Source organism: Mus musculus, chromosome 7, assembly GCF_000001635.26.
Source record: "Mus musculus strain C57BL/6J chromosome 7, GRCm38.p6 C57BL/6J".
NCBI lineage: Eukaryota > Metazoa > Chordata > Mammalia > Rodentia > Muridae > Mus > Mus musculus.
Genome location: NC_000073.6, coordinates 116,140,521 through 116,163,857, shown reverse-complemented (window position 1 = coordinate 116,163,857; position 23,337 = coordinate 116,140,521). Strand labels below are relative to the sequence as shown.

Sequence of the window (23,337 nt, the reverse complement as noted above, 5' to 3'; positions counted from 1 at the left end):
TACCTAGGACACACAGCTTAGTGGCAAGGCTGTGTTTAGAGTGTGGTCTGTGGACACAGATGGCCAACAGTGTCAGTAGCTGATCAGCTTTGCACTGCTGTCCCTCTGCTTCCAAGGAGTCTCTGTAGACTCTTGAGAGCACTGAGACCCAGGTGTCACCTCCCAGATGCCTGGAGGAGCCCCGGGAAGAACCCAGGTATTGTGGAAACTCATCCTGTCATTGGTAGGGGCTCATTTGAAGAAAAACATTTTATGTTTATGGGTGTTTCCCTGCATGCATGTCTGAGTACCAGATATGGGCTAGTGCCCATAGAGACCAAAAGAGGGCATTAGTTCCCCTAGAACTGGAGTTAGAAACAGTACCATGTGGATGGATGCTGGGAACTAAGCCTGAAGCCTCCGCAGGAGCAGCAAGTGCTCTTTAACAGCCAAGCCATCTCTCTAGACCCTTTCTTTCTTTTTTCTTTTTAGACAAGGTCTCATTATGTAGCCTGTTTGGCCTGGAACTCACTGTGTAGACCAAGCTGGCCTTGAACTCATAGAGCTCCACCTGCCTCTACCTCCCAAGTACCATGAGGAAAGACGTGCACACCCCACCCAGCCAGAGCTAGTTTCAGAGTTTAAATCTGAAGGCAGTGGACAGTAGGAATGAAGGAGCCACCAGAATGCCTGGCTCTCGAGACCTTTTCATGGGAGAAAGTCCTTGCAAAAAAAAAAAAAAAATTAGACCATTGAGCTTCTAACTCGTTGTTGATGAAATGGGACTCCACAAGGCTCTCACCACCCACAGACCTCGTTATTCCTCGCCACAATGGCCTGCCCTGTGGAAGGCACAAAGGTGGTGTGTGTCAGGGAGCTGAAGGGAGGGGGATCAGCAAGGGGAGGAGAGGCAGTGGCACTGAGGCTGAAAGCAGAGTGCAGAGAAGATGCACATTGGCCCTGGGGTTGTACCGTCCTAAAGGGGCTGCACCCCGTGTTCCCAGATATTTGTCCTTAAAGATTATGTAGCTGGGTTTCATGGCACATGTCTGTAATCACTAGAGGGTGGCTGTAAGTTCCAGGCCAGTCTGTTCTACACACACACACATACATGCACATACACACATACACGCATACACACACATACATGCACACACACTCACGAAAATATATATAAGTATATGGTAATTTCCTATGGTAAGTGACCAATGGGTCTGGCTCCTTAGTGAAGGAACTTCCTCCATTTTCCATTTGAAAACACAGATAAAGAAGCCAGCTATCTCACCTTAGTGTGTTGTAAGACTGTGCTGACCTCCTTGTCACTGGACAGAGCACACAGAGGCATTGGAAGGAAGTCCACATAGGGAACTATTTCTCACTTATCCCCATATTTGAGATATATCTAGATTGCATCTCCTGTAATTTAACGCTGTTGGGATGGGGTTAGCAAGAGTCTTACATACCGGTACTTAGAGTCCTCGCCTTCTACTTTCACCGGCACCCAGTGTTTAAAGTAAAGTGTACTTATAAAATAAAAAGGTGGGTGGGGCCAGGGATTAAAAGCCGATCAGAGGGAACACAATAGGAAATGAAAGGCTTGCATGATTGACGTGGAAGCGAGGGTGAGGGATTTCTTCAGCAAACAGGAGCAGTCACAAAAGTTGACCTTACATTTGGCGTGACTGTCTTGCAGCCACTTTCTCAGGATATCCTGTTTAATTTTTCTGGTTTTGGAACCACAGGGCAGGTGGTTCCTAATACAGGACTATGTAAGGCCAGGTTGGACACATGTCTGTTGTCAAGACAGAGGCTGCCCCAGGAGCACCCACCTGCTCCTGGGACCTATCCTGCCCCTCCCTCCACTAGCCAGTTAATCATTATAGTTTGGCTGCAGGAGCCAGTGGCCACCATCCTACTAATGTCTGAGGTCTCCCCAAATGGTAGACAGTGCATAAGTGGGAAGCAGGGACTGAGGACAGCCTCCGGATTTGGGATACTTAATAGTGGGAATGGGGGACTGTGACCATCTAAACATGGTAGGCAGGTACTCTGCATAGGCTGTAGAGACAGATGGACGGAGCAGTCCCACATCTGCTGACTGCTTCGGCCACCACCCACCTCTGAGGATTTGGGAGCTGCTACCACATTAGACGTGGGCTTTGGGAAAATGAATGGAAAACCTCTGCCACCTAGTGGCAAGCAGGCACACCTGCATGCTAGACAGGTTTGGGTTGAAGTGATCTTAAAATTACCTCAACTGAATGAAAAGAAACTGAGAAAGGGAAGCTGCCATATTTGATGGCACCTATTTCTGTCCCTCACGATGGTGAGTCAGAGGGGCTTATTATCCACGTTGTGCAGAGAGGCGAGTGAGGGTAGAGCAGAAGAGATGGACGTGAGGTCAGACGATATGAGTGATGTACTAGGATTGGAATAGCATCCTTCAACCTCTGGGGCTGTTTAACAGGGTGAAAGTACCCTGCCCAGAGGTTATTATTCATAGATCTCCTGGGCTGAAAGACCTACATTTTGAAATTATATTTTATATAGGGTCTTGATCCCAGACTGGCTTCTGGTCTGTTTATGCCACACTGGGAGTTGAACCCAGGGCTTTGTGGATATTAGACAAAGACTGTTAAAACTGAATTATATCTCTATCCTGTATTTCTAAGATTTTTAAAAAAGATTTATTTTATTTTATTTTATGTGTACCATGTGTGTGTGTTCCTGCTGTCTGCAGAGGTCAGAAAAGAGAGTCAGAGCCCCTGGAACTGGAGTTACAGATGGTTGTGAGCCACCATGTCGGTGCTGAGAATTGAACCCAGGTCCTTTGTAAGAGCAGCCAGTGCTAAGGCATCTCTCCAGCTTTTACTTTTAACCAAAAGTAATAACTATGGGAGTAGAGAAATGACACTTGGCACGAGTGATTCTTGTGCAGTTCCACCCATGTCAGGCAATCCCAGTGTTAGGGGGCAGACAGATGGATCTGGGAGCTCACTGGCCAGCTGCCTTAGTCAGACAAGAAGTTCTAGGCTAGGGAGAGACACTGTCTCAAGGGAAGGGGGCAGAGAATGTTAGAGCAGGACCCTTGATGTCCTCTTCTGGCCTCCAGACACAAACATACATGGGTGTGCCCACTCCAACACATGTGCATACACACACAAACATAATCATACATTTGAAAAAGTAATAGTTATATATTGATGGAACAGATGGGAGATTTTGGTATATGCATACATTGTGAAGCTGTTGAAACATTAATATTCATCACCTCACCCACATATCCTTATGTAATGTGGTAGCAATAATCACTCTGTTCTTTGAGAATTCTGAAGTTATTATTATTAGCTGTGGTCCCCATGTTGTGTACAGTGGGGCTCTGATACATGCTCACGTGAAAGTCTGCACAGCTGACCAACATCTCCTGCTTCATCTCTGCCATCGCCAGCCTTACTCTTTGCTTCTCTGCATCCCATGTACAAGCGAGAACATGCAGTGACTGGCTTAATTCAGGAGCCTGCCCTTTGAATAAAGCCTCAGGTATTGCTGCTGCTGCTGCCGCCTCCACTGACCATATACTCAGAGTTAGCATCATCCCAGAGCAATGACTGACACACAGTGATGTTTTTGTTATAAGTTTGCCATGTGAAGTTGATGAGACAGAGTTAGGATTTGAACCCAGGCTTCTGTAATCCCAGAGCCTATTCTCTTTACAAGGTCACACTACCTTGCAGATTAGACTGAAAAAAGCAAACGACAACAAAAAAGAACTTAGAGAGAGAGAGAGAGAGAGAGAGAGCAGACAGACAGACAGACAGACAGAGGTGGGGGGAGCGCACACACACTTGAGCAGGCACATGGATGCTGCAATGCACATACAGCATTTAGAAGAACACTTTTGGGAGTCCATTCTCTCCTGCCACCGTTGGTTCTGGGGATTTAGTTCAGATTATCAAGCCTGCTTGGCAAGCACTCTATGTACTAAGCCATCTCACTGGCCGTAAACTGTAAAAAAAAGTTTGAATTTATGTTCTGAATGTTTTGCCTGAGTGTATGTCTGTGCATTGCTGTGCATGCCTGATGCCCATGGAATTCAGAAGAGGGAGATAGATCTCCTGGAACTGGAGTTACAGGTTGTTATGAACCTTTTGTGGCTGCTGGGGATTGAACCTGGGCCCTCTGGAAAAGCAGCAAATCTCTGACTGCTGAGCCATCTCTTCAACCCCTAGTCTTTGACAATGTTTCCTGTATCCTAGAATGGCCCAGAACTTATTGCACGGCTGAGGACGCCCCTGAACTTCCTTTATTTAAAGATTGATTTACTTATTTAATGCATATGAGTCCACTGTCACTGACTTCAGACACACCAGAAGAGGGCATCAGATCCTGTTACAGATGGTTGTGAGCCACCATGTGGTTGCTGGGATTTGAACTCAGGACCTCTGGAAGAGCAGTTGGTGCTCTTAACCGCTGAGCCATCTCTCCAGCCTGATCCTGAACTTCTTACCCTCCAACTTCTACCTCCTTATTGCTTTTATAGGTGGTGTGTACCACCACGCCTGTCCATGGAGGGAGGGGAAGCCGTGTCAGGAAGGTGCATAACATGCTAAGGCTCTCAGGATGTATTTTCCCTTACTCAGAACCCTAGATGAAGCACTAATACTACCTCACATACAGGTAGGGAAACTGAGGCTCAGAGCAGTCAGTAAGCCTCCTGCAGTCATGTCCAGTGTATGTAGAATTCAGATTCAAAACCTACTTTTTGCTTTTTGCACAGTGAGAAGTTACTGAGGTAGGGGGCTCCGTGGTGGACAACCAATGCGGGATGCTCATGGTGTGTGAGGGGGAGGCGGTGAGGGTGCTCCTCCATCCCTGGCAGTCTAGGCTGCTGGTCTCAGTCCTGGAGGGAGCAGTGAGAAAACAGCGGGACCTCAGGGTAGGTTGTAATCAGATGTTAGAGAGCCCTGAGTACCAGGCAAGGATTTCGAGGGCACTGAGGAGGTTCAGAGCACACTGGAGTGATGAGATCAGGTGACCATGTACAAGAAACACATCAGGAGGCTCTCAGAGTTCTCTGTAGGAGGGAAGGTACCAGTGTCTGGGTTAGAAGGGTAGCAAAGAGAAGACATCCCTCCCCACCCGCCTCCAGCCATTTTCTTTGTGAGTTTTGAGGGTTGGTGCTAGGTTCCCAGGCAGAAGGAGAGCCTCTCACCCCAGAAAACTCTTGAGACCTTCCAGACCAACACACCTTGCTTGTCATTGACAACTGGTAAGAGAGGAGAGACGGTTTAACCACACCGCTCCAGGAGTGATGGGCACAGGAACCCTGCCGTGGTCCCAGCTCTCAGAGAAAACTGGTTCTGGGTTCAGTGAGAAGCCCCAGGTGTCTGCGTCAGTCGCTGTTTGGGGTCCTGATGTCTCCCCCACAAGATGACCCTGTGGATTTCCTTAGCTGTGTTGCCTTGTGTGATGGCCTGACATGTTCTTTGTCTTTCTCAGCTTGCCCTTAGACCAAACACTTCCTCGCCAGGGTCCCAGCCAGCCCCTGTCCTTCCCGGAAAACTACCAGAGTCTTCCCAAGAGCACTAGACATCTTTCTGGGAGCTCGTCACCCCCTCCCCGGAACCTGCCCAGCGACTACAAGTACGCACAGGACCGAGCCAGCCACCTGAAGATGTCCAGTGAAGAGCGCCGGGCACACAGAGACGGCACTGTGTGGCAGCTCTATGAGTGGCAGCAGAGGCAGCAGTTCCGTCACGGCAGCCCCACCGCACCCATAGGAGCTGGCTCCCCAGAGTTCACCGAGCAGGGTCGCAGCCGGAGCCTGCTGGAGGTGCCCCGCTCCATCTCCGTGCCTCCGTCTCCTTCTGACATCCCTCCTCCTGGGCCTCCAAGGCCCTTTCCGCCCCGGCGGCCACATACACCAGCAGAAAGGGTCACAGTGAAGCCACCCGAGCAGAGGAGGAGTGTGGACATCTCTCTGGGGGGTTCTCCCAGGAAGGCACGGGGTCATGCTGCCAAGGTGAGGCCTGGGAACTTCTACCAGGTGACTGGGATCTTGTATCGAGAGACAGAGTCACTCGGTGGCTGCCTGGCAGCCTGTAAGTCAGGAAACAATATAACAACCCAGCTGAGGTCGAACTCTCAGGGCCTTTCAGTTTGCTGTGCTGTGCCCAGTGAGAAAGGTGTCCATTTCAGACACCAGGCTCCTAGGGCTCAGAGAGATGGAAGGACGCATGGTGGGCAGTCCTGGTAGTGAGTGGCTGAGGTCTCCTTGCCTGGCCTCAGTCTGGCTTCTTTCCTGTCACAGAACTCCTCTCACGTGGACCGGCGTTCCATGCCCTCCATGGGCTACATGACCCATACAGTGAGCGCTCCCAGCTTACATGGAAAATCGGTAAGCTGCCCCTCACTTCCCTCTCCAGGTGACTGACATACTGTAGAATCCAGGACCCTAGGCCCATAGCACTCTCTCCCTTGGAGCCAAGCTTCCAATCCCTTCTGGGTGATGAGGAGACAGGCCCAGTGAGCACTCAGGCCCTGCAGCAAGCCCTCCAAAGACTGAGGAAAGTGGAGGGGACTGCTGGGCTGGCCCTCTCTTCGGATTTTGTAAGAAGTATATTCCAGCTACTTGCTCTCTCCTTCGGCACCTCTCCTTTCTTCCCTGGCTTTCACTATGATTGGTTAACTCTCCCTTCAAAGCACTCATCCTTCTGGGTGAAGCGGAGCTGGTGGCTTCCAGTGCCCTATGCTGGCGGTGCCTCTATTTGCCCTAACAGAGGCCAATGCGACCATTGCCTGGCGGTGTCACGTCAGAGTGGTCCTGGCACTGGTGAAGAGTAGAATTGCAGCGGTGTGCCCTGCGGTGGCTGACTCCCTCCCCATGTGTCTGCACGCCCACAGCTGGAGGAGCTCTCGCTGCTGCTCACCCGGTTGCAGCGGCACCAGTCCAAGTTGGCCAGCGTGCGAAATTTCGCCGTGGGCCAGTTACTACACCACTACTTGACCTTTCCCGCCTGCCAGGTCAGCGCCGGTGGGCCCTCCTGGGCCCCGGCAGGGATGGCCTGCCTCCCATGTCTCCCCGTGCCGTGCTCTGGTCTGTCCTGCTGGCTGGCTCTCTGCCTCTCCCCTTGCCTGTTTGCTTCTGGGTGCTACAGCTAGTGACTGTGGGCGCGGTGGAGCGCCCCCCTCTGGTGCAGGGGAGGGGCTGCATGGGGTGGGACAGACCTGAATCTCGCTTCTTGAGCTGTGGAGAGTAGCAGGCTGCTTCGTGGTCGTCTTGTCTAAGAGCTGTGCCCTGTCAGCATTATTGCTCATTGAAGACATATGTGGGTCAGCCTGGAGGGAAATGTAGGGCACCTCCGTTTGCTGAACAGTCCTCATCTCTTGTCCTGTCTAGCCCTGTGGGCACCTTAAAGGGGTGGGATGGAACTATCATGGGACAAGAGGATCCTAAAGGAGCAGTAACTTACCAAGAGCTGGCAGGCTGGAGCCAGAATCCCAGTCCTACTGGGGTTAGTTTTAAATAGCATCAGGGCCTTGGGCTTGGTACCCAGGCTTCCTGTGATTGCCCTGGGATTGGCTGTCTTGTGTTCCTGGAGCAGCTAAGGGAAGTGGACTCTTGCCTGAAACGTTGTCCTTGGGTAGCAGTGGTTCGTCCAAGTAAGCCTGGTCCCTCCGTGCAGCACAAAGCCAGGAAGAGGACACACGGGATTGCTGGGATGGTCACATTCCTTCCCTGACCCCTTTTAGCAAGACCTGAAGGACTCAGGAACTGTAATTAGAAAGATGAGTGTAAGAAAGGACATGTTAAAAAAAAAAAACAAGCAAGCAAGCAAACAAAGTTAAGTTGTGAGACTTAGTGGGCTCAGTGGCTAAAGAGCTTGCCATGCAAGTGTAACCCTGTAAAGGCTGGGTGGATGTGGCCATCCTCCTGTGATTCCAACTCTAGAGCAAGCTGGCTAGTTAGACTAGTTAAGCACATCTGTGAGCTCTGGGTGATAGAGCCCACCTTATAAATAAGGTGGAAGACTAATGGAGTGCTTATACACTTGTTCCCCCACATGCAAAAACATGCATATATGCATGTATATCACATACAGAGACACACAGCAAAAGGGAAAAGAAAAAAGTCATAAGTCCTGAATTTGACTTATAGCATTCTCCAGCTGTCTTTTCTTGTCCTGTTCAAAGTGTGCAGGGACAGTGACTTGGGGGAGTGGGATGAGGAAGGAGGCAATCCAGGGAAAGAAATAAGCTTATGCCAGCTCTAGCATCCCTTAAAGACAGGGCTTCCATGCCTAAGGCACGATATGAATGTCTCATGTGTGTGTCGGTGACCGTCTCACACCAGAGCTATGCACCTTCCCCATCCTTGGCTTGCACAGCTGGACACCTCAGTTCATTAAGAACATGGTATCTGGACCACTCTTCAGCTCTTGCCACTCCTCTGCCTCAGTTAGCTTCTGTGATCTGCTTGCTGAACAGGAGTGTGGCTTGTGGGGAGCCTTTTTCTCAATAATTACACCGAAGAGCTTGATAGACCATTGAAGACACCACAAGCAAGTCTTACTCAACAACTCCCACACTAGCTCCTAATATGGCTGCTGTGGCTTCTTACTGAACAAAAAGAGCAGGGAAACTTCCAGCAGCGGTTACTTATCCCTCTGGAGTCTAAAGTCATACCGGGTCTTCCTGGATCACCCAAGTCATTTCTCTCTGCCTTTTCCAGTCATCCATCCACATCACTTGGGGTCTTGTTACTTCATGCATGTGACAACACAAGGCAAAGATTTGATGCCAACAATTGGAATAGCTGTGTCAATGGGATCCTGGCTTCGAGTGTGGCGAGTGCTGTTCCGGGCAGATCTTCTGGTTCTGCCTCAGGAGCCTAGCATCTGCCTCATCTGCTCTTCTGCCCTAGCCCTCTTGTTGGGTCCTTCCCATCATACCGCAATGGGTGCAGGGATAAGCTGGCTATCCCCACTGTGACCCATAAACTCTGCCATGCTGAAAGAGGGCTCTGAGTTGCAACAAGACATCTGTGCTTCCTCTGTAGCCTGGTGTGTTGATCTGCTGTGGTCCCGTGTCTCCAGTGTAATGTGAATGATCTGCTTTCGAAGACCTGGGTTATTTAAACCATGGTGTTTGTAACTGTCCTGTTTTGCTTTTTTCTCTCTGCTTCCTGGGAAGGCTGATGACACCTACCTCCAGCTGAAGAAGGACCTGGAGTATCTGGATCTGAAGGTGGGTGGTAGCCACTGGAGAGATTGCTTAAGGGTTAGGAGTACTTGCTGCTCTTGCAGAAGACCCCGGTTCAGTTCCCAGCACCCACCTCAGGTAGTTCACTTACTAATCAGTTCTAGAGCATTTGATTCCCTTAGACCTCTCCAGGCAGTCCAAAGGCACATAAGTTCACACAGGCACGCACACTACCTTTAAATAAAGGTAATAAGTCTCTAAAGATAAGTGGCATCTGGATTCCACCTACCATGGACACTCATCTTTCTGCAAGTATTACTTACTGGAGCCCAACTCAAGTTCCAGACCCTAAGTGAAAACCCTTGTCTGAATCAGGAAAAAGTCATTGCTTATGGTCTGACTCTTGTGGAATGGCTTTGTGAGCCCTGTTATAGGATCTCTGGCTTAGACAATATGAAGGTCATGGTTTTGATCTGTTGCTTCCCTTGGTGTAGAGCCAGAGGTTCCTGGGAAATAGCCAGTGGCTTTGCCAGAGCCTCTGCTGCTGGCAGGGGTGTGTTTGGCTTATAGGGAGTTGGTTGGTGTGTGTGAGGTGCCTGTGGGTACTTGAAGCTCAAGCCCTGGCTTAGCCTTTACCACCGAGCTGAAAGGGCCCAAAGAAAGCTGCTGCTGAGTTGCCACAACCCACAAGCTTCCTCTGGTGACAGCCCTCCTCATGCCTGAGCTCTGGGACAGACTGGAGGAGGGAGTGTAACCTTAGTCAACCCAGGGAAGGAAGAAGGTTGTGGACCACGTTTATCTTTACTGCACTGTATCCCTGGCTCAAGACATTTCTGATGCAGGGATTGTCTCCCAGCCTTGTAGGGCTCAGCTGTAAACCCTTGTGGGGGTTTCCCATGCCTTAGGTGACTTAGACCTTTGGTTAGATATCTCCTAGTTCATGCATCTGTTAAGCACTTGCTGTATGCCCAGCTTTACAAAAGACAAGGGCAGATGCAAAAGAAAAACTGAAGGCCCTAGTCTTAAGGAATTTCCGAATAGTATGGGTTAGGGAAGGAAAATATCCCAAATGATAGTGTATACAGTGACCATACAAACATCTGTCTTGATCAGTTCTGAGCTGGGGTCATGAGAAGTCCATGGGCCGTGAGCGAAAGGCTTCTAAGGCAGTGGGGAGCATGTGAGCAGAGCTTTGAAGAATCATGGAGATGAGCAGCCGTGATGAAGTTGGTAGGGACCGAGTAAGCCAAAGAGAGTCGCTGCCATGCAGTGGTGATATTAGAGCCATGGAGTGAGGTGGAATAAATCCTATTGACTCCCGACTCTGTCATAGGCCTTATAGGGAGGAAGAGAATGGAGGAAGAGAGACAGAGGCACGAGGCTTCGGTGCGCGAGTCAGACAGAAGCCGAGTAGCGACAGCCCATGTTCTGAGTCTCACTGTACCACATTAGCTTACAACGTAGTCCCATAAGGGGGTAAATTACCTTCTCAAAGCCGCACCGGAGACAGAGATACATTTGCGTCCAGCACCCTCTCACCCTAAAGCTCATATCTACCTCGCTACCTGCCTTAAAGCACATGCCATTTATGCTGCCATGGTCCCTAAGGCAGTAAACTTTTTGGAGAGCCGAGCTTGGGTTAGGATGGCAGGGAATGGGTTTGATGGACTGGAGAGGCAAGTTGCTTCCTGGGGGAGCTTCCTTAGCTATGTCACCTGAGGAGGTATTCTGGATGCTGGCATTATCATGAGAACAGCTGGGCTTGTAGCCAGAGTTTCCTGGTTGTGTATCTGCTACTGTAATTACTAAGCTCTTCTCAGGGAAGTAGTCCAGGGATGAACCTCTCCTGCAGCTGGAAGAGGCTTGGCTCTGTCTACCCAAGAGAGAGAAGAGCAGTTGTGTATGAAGTAATGATCAGAAAAGCCAGTGTGCTTGCATGGCTTCCATCAGAGGGCAGGGACCTGGCTGCCATGCACAGATCCAGGAGAGTGGTCCATGATGCAGACCACTACAGGATGCAGAGCCCAGGGTCAAGGGCCTACAAAGGACTATGCTTACAGATGTTCAAAGTCTGCTAAGTGTAAATGTGCCATTCCAGTTTCCTGTGTCGGGGTCGCAGTCCAGGAGGTTAGGCACATCTCTACTCTGCCTCCCGTGATGTGCTGATGTCACCTTTGAACTCAGGTTCCCCTCTTCCCCCATGTGTTTTCTGTGGCTCTGAAGAGGATTAAGCCAAGCAGATGGCAGCTATAGGCAGACGGACGGTTCAGTTGGTAGAAATGGTCTTCTGAAAGGGCTTTCTCTGTGGTGGTGAATGTCCTCTCACAGGGCCACACAGATTGGAACCTATGGATCCTATAACATGCTCGGCAGGATGTCCTTGAAATGAGGGGGGATATGGATGCAGGTACTGTAGGTAGAGACAGCACGAGAAGAGGTTCACACACCCAGGAAAGTGGATGCACTTGAATGAGCCCAGAGGACCACCCTGGGCATGAGAGACAAGCTGTGCCCCTCTAGGACCATCCTCTATGGGATTGAACCTCCAGCCTCATGCAAGCAAGCACCCTACCTCTGAGGCATATTCAACTATGTCACCAAATCTCTTTTTACTTTATGATTATTAATAAATTCTCAGGCTAGCATTGAATTCACTTTGTAGCCCAGGTTGGCTTTGACCTTGCACCAGCCCCTCAGGTAGTTGGACTGTGGTCGCCGCCAAGGTGTGGTGAGTGTGTGAGCGTGTGCGCGCGCACGTGCATATACACAAATGGTTTGCTAGGGGTACAACGTAGGGCCTGTGCTTGCTGGGCAGGTGCTGTGACACTGCTTTCTCCCCATCCCTAAGATGAATTTCTCTAGAGAATACTTCCCTTGCCCACATCTGATCTATGGATTCCCTCACTCTGATATGTCAACCTAGGTTCTTCTATGTTATTGTTCTAAGAGCTAAAGATTCAGGGCCCATCACCCCTCTGGGTGTCCTGAGTTCACTGGTGGTGACTTCTCCCTAGCACCTTCCACAGGCTCCTCTCCCTCGGGTGAATATCCCTGCTGTGGGGCCAGGCGATCAAATGCAGGCACCGCGCAGAAGACGCAGCTCTTAGCTAGTGTGTTTTGGAGAGTGCTTGCTCTCTTGGTGATGCCAGGGTAGAAAGGACTGAGCAGTGGTGAAGCTTCTATTCTGCCTGGCAGTGTCTGTCTGGTTGATTTGTGTTTTAATTTTAATTCTCACAGTAACTGAATGGTAGGAGTTACTCTCTCTATCCTGTTAACCAAGAACCCTTGTCTCAGAGCGGGTAAGGGAGTTCTGCAAAGTTCCATGGCTGGAACTGACCGCAGCCCTGAGTTAGTCATCTGGGGGCTGTGTTTCCATCATGGAAATTCTGGATCCCAGAACCTGAACTCCATTAACTGGCTTTAAAGAGTGGGCTGTGGTCGAGTCGCTGTCGTCCATAGCATTTAAAATAAAATTATCCTTTTAGATAGCGTCTCAGAGTGTTACCCAGGCTGCTCTCAACTATCTGGGCTCAAGTGATGCTTCTGGGCTGTGGATGTGTGCCTGTACTCCCAACTTTGAGTTATTTTTATATCGCCCTGACATGCATCCAGGTGAGGCTGAGCAGGGTATCTTTGGCTGCTCAAGTGAATACCTTTGTAAATGCAGAAGGTTGCCTTCAACCCCAGGGAGTACCGTTGTTGGCTCCACATCTGTAGCACCGTGAGTTCTCTCTGACAGTTTGAGCCTAAGATCAGGGCTTGTCCGTTTCCAAAGTCAGCTTCTGGGGCAGAGTTTTTAGGTTGCTATCTGGGGCATCAGCTATTTCTAGAGCATCTAGGAACGTGATTTTTAAAATATAGATCTGAGTCAATTATGACGATACACACCTGGGGTCCCAGCTTCTTGACTCAGACAGGAGGATCATTTGAGCCCATAAATTAGAGGCCAGCCCACAGAACATAATGACTTTTTCCCTTTAAAAAATTATTTTTAAAGCCGGGCATGATGGCTTGTGCCTTGGGTCCCAGCACTGAGAGGCAGAGGAGGGTGAATCTTTGTGAGCTTGAGGCCAGCCTCGTCTCCATGGTGAGTTTCACAGCAACCAGCAAAGCTTCCCGTAGAGACTTCTCTGTCACAAAGAACAAACACACTTTAGAGCCTGGCGTGATGCATGCCTTTTGACCAGCACTCAATAAGGCAGAGACAAAAGGATTGCCTCAAGTTCAAAGCCAACTAGGCTACATAGTTCCAGGCCAGCCAAGGACACAGAAACCTGGACTCAAAAATAAATAAATAAATAAATAAATAGATAGATAGATAGATAGATAGATAGATAGATAGATAGATAAATAAATAAATAAAAATAAACTTAAAAGCAGAGGTTAGAGGTAAAGCAGGTATAGGTACTTGCTACCAAGCCTCATGGCCTGAAACCAGGACCCATATGGTGGAAGGGAAGAACAAGTCCACAGTTGCCCTCTGACCAACACAGGCACTATAGGATGTACACACAGATGAATACATAAATACGTTTCCTTCTGATCTCTACTGAGTTAGCACTCTTGTGTCCAGGATCCTCTGCTCAAGCCACGCTCAGGTGTGATTCTTGTACACACTAAAACTTGAGGTCAGCCATCCAGGAACAGAGATTACTAAGCCCAGCCATGAACTAAACCACTAGGGAATTTGGAAAATGCATGTCTTTGTTAGGGTTTCTATTGCTGTGAAAAGACACCATGACCATGGCGACTCTTATAAGGGAAAACAGCTCACTGATACTGGATTACAGTTCAGAGGTTTAGTCCATTATCGTCACAGTGAGAAGCAGGCAGGCCTGGTGCTGGAGAAGGAGCTGAGAGTTTTACATCTTGAGCTGCAGGCAGCAGGAAGTGGTTGCCACACTGGATGTAGCTTGGACGTCTGGGTTCTCAAAGCCTGCCCCAGTGACCACTTCCTCCAAGAAGGCCACACCTCCTAATAGGCATTGGGAGCCAATTTAATTGAAACCACTACAATGCTTAGAGATTCTGACTTGACTTAAACAATTCCTTAGATGTTTTTAAAATACAGTTATGGTCGAGAAAGAAAAGATTACCTCAGAGTGGTTGTTTTTGTGTTTTTTGTTTGTTTGTTTGTTTGTTTGTCTGTTTTTGAAACAAGGGCTCATCTATCCCAGGTTGTCCTTGGATGCCCAATGACCTTGGACTTGTATCTTTTTGCCTCTTTCTCCTGAGTACTAGGGTTTTGTAGGTACATCCATGTCCATTTGATATGGTAGGAGATGGAGCCCAGGGCTTTGTGAATGCCAGACAAGCACAGAACCAACTGAGCTACATCTTGGAAGTGGTGGCTCTCAAGTACGGTTCCTGACCAGTCACAGCAGCAGTACCTGGGAATCTGTTAGGAATGCCAAATCTTGAGTCCTAGCCCAGACCTGCTCAACAAGGACCTCCAGGGTGGAGCCCGAGCCTTCCAGGTGATTCGGCACACCAAAGTTGGAGGGCTTGAGTAGGAATTCTGATGCCAACCTGGGGGCGTAACTTGGGGTAAAGTACTTGTCTAGTACACATGAGGCCCTGGGTTCCACTTCCAACACTGTAATAAAAATAAAACTTGGTTGGCTTGGGATCTACACACCTGGTGGGGGAGACCGTGTTTTCTTTCTTCACATTTCTTTAACGTGTCTGTGTGCATGTGTGTGTGGAGGTGTGTGTGCATATGTTAAGGCCTGCATTTGGAGGTCTGCAGGGCTGGTTCTCTCCTTCCACCCTACGGCTCCCAGGGACTTAAGCTCAGGTCGTCAGGCTCAGTGACAGCACTGCACACTGAGCCATCTCAAGGCCTGACAGGCTGTAGACAGCACTGCTTGTGAGCATCTGGATCCTCTGGGTAAGCGGAGACATTTACCTACCTGCACCCAAGTATGGAGCTGAAGTCTGAGGAAATTCTGTTGGAAATAATGGTTAGAACTGAGAGGAATGCATAAACCGAGCTTACAGGTGTTACAGAACGTGGTGATGGAGGCAGGAAGAAGCAGATCTCTTCCGTCAGGCTTCCCCTCCCCTTCCTCTACAGAACCGGGAAGGAAGGGAACCAGGAAGTAGCCCTTGGGCATGGTCAGCCCACACAGGGGCCCCCAAGCAAGCAAAACTGGTCAGTTCTTCCTTTAGAGGCGTCCCTAGCTGGGAGCTCACTCTACCAAGGCTCGAGGCACGTCTTAATTGTCTGCACACCTCATCTCTGAGGTTCCCCTTCTCCAGCCCCCCAGACTGTGGCTGCTTCCAGTGTCGTCTGATGTCTCACCTGTTACGTTTTGTTGTATTTGCCTTTCTGTTTGGAACAGATTAAAAATAATGAACCTTTGATCAACGTGCTTTACAAAGTGCTGAAGAAGTCAGCACGGGGCTGTCGGCCCGGGAGAAGCGTAAGATGATCGGATCCGTGTCTCCAGGCGGGGCCATTCCATTGCTTCTGGCTCAGGGCCGGCACCATCACTTGCTTAAGCAGTTGCTCTCCTGACCGCCCCACGCTTCCTGCAAGTCATTTCGGTTGATTTTCTTTAACCCAAAGCTCTCTTCAGCATTGTGGCTGAGCCCGCTCATCTGTGGTGTCCTGTGGCTCCATCTTTTGTGTTGCACAGGGGTGGGGAGCTTGCCACCAGCTTGCATTGTGTCTCCATCTTCACTTGTCTGCCTCCACATTGGTATGGCCGAGCATGAGTTTATGGGAGTTGAGAGAAGCCTTAGATTCCACTGTCTCTGCCTTTTCTAGGGGCAGGATACTGACATGCAGGACCCAGTTTGGAACTGGATGGCCACACCATCTCCTTTGCAATGTAACTAGCTCTTGGAGCTTTCTGAGGGAGGCTACAGACTGAGGGGCAGGTGTCCTGTTCTGATGTGGTAGAGGGGAGGTAGGGTGGCCGAGGGGCTGAGTCTCTTCCCATGTAGAGATTCTTTAAGATGAATGGGGACCTGAGACCTTTGATATTTCTGGGGACGGATACTGGGGACATTTGTTGATGTTTTAGGTGGATAGAAATACTGTTACCACTGAGCACCATTTAAAAAGGGAAACTTAACTGCCATGTACTACCCGTGGCTGGAACTGTTCATCAGAGCATCCTTTCTCTGGATCAGAGCTAAGCTGAAGGACCTCTGAGGAGTATAAGCCTTTCAAGGAGCCGGTGCCCTGTCACTTGTAACCTTTACTCCATCGGAAGCCAAACTAGCCAGTCTGATTTTGTTATGTTCATAAACTCACTCAGCTAACATCCTCCAGATCTCCTCCATATGCCAGGTCCTGCTTGGGCTTCAAGGATAGAGAGAAAATGCATTCTAGTCTCCACAGTGCCCCCTAATGTGCTTAATAGGTCTGGAGAGGAGAAATGAGCAGACATTATGGTGATTTGATACTCTAAGCCCCACAGCAGTGACAGGCACCCTGTGTGAGAGGGACATGCTGAAGGACACCAGACCCACTCAAAAGGAAGAAAGAAAGGCAAGGACTTTGAATTCCTAGCTCCCAACATCCTATAAACAGCACATCAGAGAGAACAAGAGACGCCTATTTCTTAGAAAAAAGGGAATGTGGGTATCCCTGGAGGGAGAGAGAAACAGAAGGTTGGCTCCAGAGTCACAGAGGACAGCAGTAAAGGGCACACTTCCAGAGGGGACGCCTCCAGAAGGCCTAATTCGGATTTCTCCTTCTCAGAATGCCTTTGTGTATAGATACTTCATTTCTTTCCTGATGGTGCTGGATAAATGAGGCGTTGCTCAGTTAGATCCTCTGCCTTATTTAAGCATCAGAGACATCCTCAATAAAAAGCTTCAGGGGAAAGGGGGGAAGAGTTTGCTGGGGGAAATCCCCAGAGTGCACCTCAATTTGAAAGTGATTTCTAGCTGGTTAACGAGCCAAGGCCAGCTTTGAAGAAGAGACCAACTCATAGCCCTCCCCTCAGGCCTCTATATTCTAACTATGTATATGCATGTTTGTAACATACTCTGCATAGACCCCACAGAACTTGATGATGCTTGCTGGACTCTTCCTCATATGCCAGGCCTGATACTCAGTCTCTACCACAAAAAAAACAAGGCCAGGGTCCCTGTCGTCTGCTGTGTGACCAAATGGAAGCAGTCCTCAGCTCAAAGCGAGGAGTCATTTGACTTCTTCTGTAGTGAGCTGACTCAGTGGTTAAGAGCACTGGCTTCTCTTCCAGAAGACTCAGGTTCCATTCCCAGCACCCCATAGCAACTCACATGTCTGTAACCCCAATTACAGTAGATCCAGCATCGTCTTCTGTCTGTATAAACCCACGCGTATGATATGATACGCAGACGGACATGCAGGCAAAACATCGTACACAGAAAATACATATTCTTTTAAAGAAGTCATTTGATAGTGGCTTGGACTTGCTGAGGGAGGGTGTATGGCAGTTGGGCACATGACTGTGGTTAGTCTGAAGAGAATGATGGACAGCCCTTTTTGACTCCTGGCTCACACTGGCAAACTTCTTGGGCCTTCCAGGTGGAGCGGGGAGAAAACAAAGGCTATCACTCCAGCAACTGTCTCTCCATCCTAGGGTCCTCTGCCTAGCACACACTACCTGCCTCTGCCATGGTTACCCTGCTCTCCATGTCTGCTGGGCAGGGCTGCAAAACAGAACAGAGAAAGGCTGTCTGGCTCGAGGTGCTTTAACTGACCTTGTCATCGTGCCCACAGAAGCCCACATCTTCATAGCCTATGAAAGGAAGGTGCCCGGGGAAAGCGGCGCATGGGATAGAGTCGGGAGTTAGTAAGAACAGGACAGCAGCAAGCTGCCTGCTTACAGTTGACGGGGGCTGTAAAATGGGCTGTTCTACTGGCCTGGAAGTGTGAGAGACTTGTTCGTTGCTTTGTTGAGGTGGTAAGATAGGTTGTAACTCACTTGAGTACAGCCAAGCCTTGTTGTCTGGGTGTGAATCTTAAACCACTGGCTGGATCTGCCCTGGGTACCTTCCCACTCTGGCTGGATCTTTTAGTAGTGTAGGATAAGGAAGGCTGGCCCTTGTCTATGGGGAAGTGGCTTCTCAGAGACCTGGACAAACTGTGTTTGTCTCTAGGTGTATCAGCACGCCTCTCTTACCAATGGCAAACCTCCAAAGACTCATAGGAACGTGTCATGCTTGTTTGGGGCAAACTGATGACCCCTGTAACTTGAGCACCTGCATTTTCATTAATTTGATAAACTTAATACTCCTATTAGCATCACCAACAGTTTTTCCATAAAATGAAGCAGGCATTAATACAGTGCAGATAGTGCTCAAGTTCTTGCCCATTTTGTGCCATGAGCCTCCCGCCTCTGCTGAGACTTCCACATCCATCTACCATAGGACTAACCTTCCTTCCTGCTACTTGGCTCCACACACCTTGTTAATCATTAAATTGTTCACCTCCCAGATGACAGGCCGAGACCTTCTTAAAGATCGAAGTCTGAAGCCCATGAAGATCGCCGAGAGTGACATTGATGTGAGTTGCCAGTGACAGGCCGGCTCCTTGGCCACCTCCTGACCTGGACCTGGGCAGCTTCCAGAAGGGTTTCCATATTCACTGTCTGGAGGTTTTCTGCTCTTATTCCCAATGCCATTGGCCATGTTCTCACCCCCTCCCCCCAGCCCTCTCCAACTCGTTCTTACTCACAGGTCAAGCTGAGCATCTTCTGTGAGCAAGACAGGATACTCCAGGACTTGGAAGACAAGATCCGAGCTCTCAAGGAGAATAAAGTATGCATCATTTCTTCATAGTAGTGGGATGGAATGGGGGGACTGTACCCATCTTGGCTTTGCTGACATAGTATTTGCACTCCTGTGTTAGCATTAATCAACAGGAGGCGCTAGAGTTGTAACAGGCTATAGAGTGTTTGCCTAATGTGTGAAGCCCTGGCTTATATCCTCAGGTTACATAAAACAGGTACAGTTATCATATACCTATAACCCTAGCACTTGGAAGGTAGGCTCTAAATCAGAATTTTCATCCTCAGCTATACAATGCTTAGTCCTGTTTCAAAAAACCACACAAAACATAAACAAGGGTTACTTTATTCAGTCTTTCTTGTCTAAAAGTGCTCCTCAAAGGCTCCTATCTGAGCCTCCCTGTGTGGTTAAAATTAATTGGGGGTTTCTACCCCACTATTGACATTCAGTTCCCAAATAGAACCTTTATGTTTATAATAAGCCTTAAAGCACTAGAGCTGGGCAGATATCAGCCCTCTGAGCTATTCTGTCTACTTCTCTGTCAATAACTGTAATATAACTTGCCACGTTCTGCCTGGGCCCCTCTTACTTCAACTGGCCAGCCCTCATGGCCATGTTCTCACAATTCACTTACCCCGTGGCGACTTCTTCTCTCTTCACCTCTCTGCTCTCCTCACGGTCTCTGCTTCAGACCCCAAGCCTAGCAATCGCAGCCCCACCTACCTCTCTTTTGCCTAGCTACAGGCTGGAGGCATCTTTAGTTAACCATCAGTTTTAAATTAAGAGACAAGGTTACATAGCATCACTCTGTGTAGATATAGATATCCTTATCCCGGAGGCAGCTAGATCTTGGGGTCCAGTATTTGGCATTACAATAGACAGCAACAGACCAAGCCTCAACACTCCCCTCCTTTTAGGAAGAACAGCCTGCTGGTTCATACTCCCTTTTCTGTGCTGGCCCAGGTCTAAGCCTGGGAAAGGTCTTTATTGGTAGCTCTGATGGCCTCACACAAGAAACCCAGAGGTCTGCCTTGGAGAAAGTGGCCCTCATCACACTGGGCAAAGCCTTTTGCTTCCTCAGGTTGCTTACCCCAGGGATCTGAGCTGGAAAGGCAGTAAGTCAAGATGGGAAGACAGGAGAGAACTGGGGCCACAGTTATGGCCTCAGGTTGACTTTTCTCTTTTTATATTTTAATAAGATATATTCATTGTGTTGAAGATCTGTGACATGCTTTTTTTTTTTTTTTCTTCACAAGATCTTGGGAAGGTTCTCTGTCAATTTGTCCATTTGTTTCCTGATAACCTATAAGCAATCAGAAGGTTCTGCACCTATCTTGTAGATAAGAAAGCTGTGGCAGAGCTTTATCGAGACTGCCTCAAGGGCCAATGAGCTGCTCTCCGGAGCCCTGTATCTGTTCCAGCTCAGCTCACCACTTTGGCCTCAGTTGGTTGGTTCCTTGGGGGACAGCTCGCCCATCCTCTTGCTCTTGGCCCTTTCCGGCACAGGATCAGCTAGAATCCGTGCTGGAGGTGCTGCACAGGCAGACAGAACAGTACCGAGACCAGCCACAGCACCTGGAGAAGATCACTTGCCAGCAGAGGCTCCTGCAGGAGGACCTCGTCCACATCCGTGCGGAGCTCTGCAGAGAGTCCACGGTATGTAGAGGGGAAAGAGGTAACGGGCACTTCCCCTGGGGCTGCCGCTGAGATGAGGCCAGGGGTGAGAGCGTGTCGCTGCCTCCTGGAGGTTACTTATCCAGGGCATCATGTCTGACTCTATCTGCACCCTAGTGCACCTTAGGTTGCTTTCCTTCAGGATAGTTGAGGGAGCCTCAGTTTCTTGGAGAAGTCTTCAGGCTGTATTCTAGTCTGTATAGTGCATTCTGAGATGTCAGAATTTCTACTGTTGTGGCTGTCAGTCTAGTGTGGTATTGACCTTCCCACCAGGGTAGGGAGGGAAACCATCTTGGGGGGAGGAATGGACAGTGCAGGTGGCCAGGAACACCTGTTCCCATCTCCTTTCCACCTAAGCCTTCCCCTTCCTTCTTTGCCTAGGGGGTAGTAGGTTAGGGGTGGGTATCCTTGAGCCTGGGAGGGAACAAGGTGAGGGCCCATCGAGGGACCAGAAGTGTTTTCTTGCCAATAGGAGATGGAAAATGCATGGAACGAGTACCTGAAGCTGGAGAAGGATGTGGAGCAGCTAAAGCAGACCCTGCAGGAGCAACACAGGAGAGCCTTTTTTTTCCAGGTGACCAAGAAAGAGGGTTGTCACCTCCCTCGTCCTCATCACTAGCTTGTTAGGGCTGTGAGCTCTACCAAACAGCTGTCTCAAGCTCTACCTTAGCAGGGAACTCTTTGCTCTCAATGCCTAACTCTCAGTGTTTGGGGAAAGAGCTGATCCTTTAAGAGAGTAGAGCTGGGGGCTGGAGAGATGGCTCAGTGGTTAAGAGCACTTACTGCTCTTCCAGAGGTCCTGAGTTCAATTCCCAGCAACCACATGGTGGCCCGCAACCATCTCTAATGGAATCTGATGCCCTCTTCTGGTGTGTGTGAAGATAGCTACACTGTACTCATATAAATAAGTAATAAATAAAACTTTTAAAAAAAAGAGGTCCAGGATGAGTTTCTCCTGGATTCCCTAGACAACAGCAGGAAGTCCAGCCTCTGTCTTGTTTCTGGTAGTCACTCGATGGCCTGAGGAAAAAGTCCCTGGAGCCTCCTCTTCTCTCATTTATGCTTATTTGTTTGTTTCTGGAGCCAGGCTGGCTGATCCCCACCTCTGTGGCCCCTGGCCAAATTGGAAGAAGTAGCTTTAACTTAAAGTCAGAATATTCAGAAAGCCTAGCGGTTGAACACTTTTAATCCCAAGAGTTGGGAAGCAGAGGAGATCAGATCTCTGAGTTCAAGGTCAGCCTGGTCCACAGACCAGCCAGGACTACACAGAGAAACAAAAAGTCAGGACATTCTAGCTGGCCTGTGCTCTCTCCTATTGTAGTAAGCCTCGGGCTTCTACTCCACCCTCAAAATTTTAAAATAGAACATGGCCTGTTTTCCAACTCTATTTCAGATCTGTTTCTTCTTGGGGCTCTGACTACATAGATTCAGCGTATTTGAGTTCAGCAAATGTTCCTGGAGGCTTCTTGTGCTCAGGGCCCCACGCTATGCCTCTTTGAGAGCCGGACTTGCTAACCGATGATGGGATTCTGAGCTAGGTTCCTCTTTCAGGTTTCTTCATGAATATGTGAACTCTGGATGTTCCCCTAACCCTAGGAAACCAAGGAACTTCTCTGGGGAATTTTGTTTTTTCTTTTCCCATGGACCTACTGTCCCCCACTCACTCATAGGTGGTTCTGGGAGATGCTGAGGACAATGTGGAGACTCTTACCTCTGGTTCAGGGATGGCCTCAGAGAATCCCTAGAAGATGCCTCTCTCCCACTGTTACCCCTCCCATCCCCCCATAACTCCCTTCATTAGAAACAACATCCCATAATACTTACTGTAATGGCTTGAACATATTGAGTAACTGCTGTTGGTAAAATATTCCCAAAAGTTGTTTCTAGTTGTTGCTGAGGTATATCTGTAGCCCATGGCTTTTTGAGAAAGGTCGCACTGCATAACCAAGGCTGACCTTGAACTTGAAATGCTAATCTTAAATCTTTTTTTTTTCTTCTTAAGCTAGAGTTTCATTATGTAGCCCTGGCTGGCCTCCAACTATTTAGACCAGAACTGCCTCTTCCTCTGCCTCCTGAGTGCTGCAGTAAGGGTGTGTGCCGCCACACCAGACATCCCAACTGTGTTTAAGAGTACAGCTGAGCAGTCTAAGTCCATCCACATGTTGTGCAGCCGTAGTCCAGAATTTTCCGTCTTGTGAAACTGAAAACCCGTTCTCTTCCCCCCTCCTCTCCTCTGGTCCAGTTCTTTCCCATCTCTGTGAGACGGACTAGGTGTTGCATGCATCATTTAAGTTCATCCTATGCAGTTCGAGACCATCTATTTTTAAGTTAGGTAAAGTAGGCCAGTTGAGCTGGTGAACACTGCTCACTCCAGCATTCCTCACTGGTCTGTTTCTCAAGCAGACTTAGATTGGGCCCTGGCAGGTCCCAAAGGTTGTGCCACCCCTATGGTAAAGGGCTCTAACTAAAGACGTATAGCAAATCCTCAGAAGAAACATTTAGTGAGGAGCCAAGAAGATCCTGAACGGGGCCCCCTGTGTTCCCCAGGAGAAGTCTCAGATACAGAAGGATCTGTGGAGGATCGAAGATGTCATGGCAGGCCTGAGTGCGAATAAAGAGAACTACAGAGTCCTGGTGGGATCTGTCAAAAATCCAGGTAAGACAGCTAGCCATCTTCCTGGCGTAGAACACAGAGGGGCAGGCAGAATGGCCCGTGCACTGAGACAGTCTCGGTTCCACCCTTGTGTCGTT

The 23,337-nt window shown here is 49.1% G+C and overlaps 1 protein-coding gene across 24 annotated transcripts in view; it reads left to right on the top strand.

Annotated features, from left to right (window-relative positions):
* Positions 1-23,337, top strand: part of Plekha7 (pleckstrin homology domain containing, family A member 7) — a 184,899-nt gene that overhangs the window by 144,526 nt on the left and 17,036 nt on the right. For 9 of the 24 annotated variants that reach the window (XR_001785538.2, XM_017322187.1, XM_017322186.1 and 6 more), the window contains 10 exons: positions 5,479-6,001; positions 6,290-6,376; positions 6,883-7,002; positions 9,172-9,225; positions 15,525-15,605; positions 18,620-18,688; positions 18,862-18,942; positions 20,419-20,568; positions 21,059-21,160; positions 23,134-23,242. Coding sequence is in view for 22 of the 24 variants with exons in the window: in XM_017322187.1 (XP_017177676.1) it covers positions 5,479-6,001; positions 6,290-6,376; positions 6,883-7,002; positions 9,172-9,225; positions 15,525-15,605; positions 18,620-18,688; positions 18,862-18,942; positions 20,419-20,568; positions 21,059-21,160; positions 23,134-23,242 (1,376 nt within the window). In the remaining 2 variants the exon portion in view is untranslated. The other 15 variants (NM_001305185.1, NM_001305186.1, NM_172743.3 and 12 more) reach the window with 5 other exon arrangements.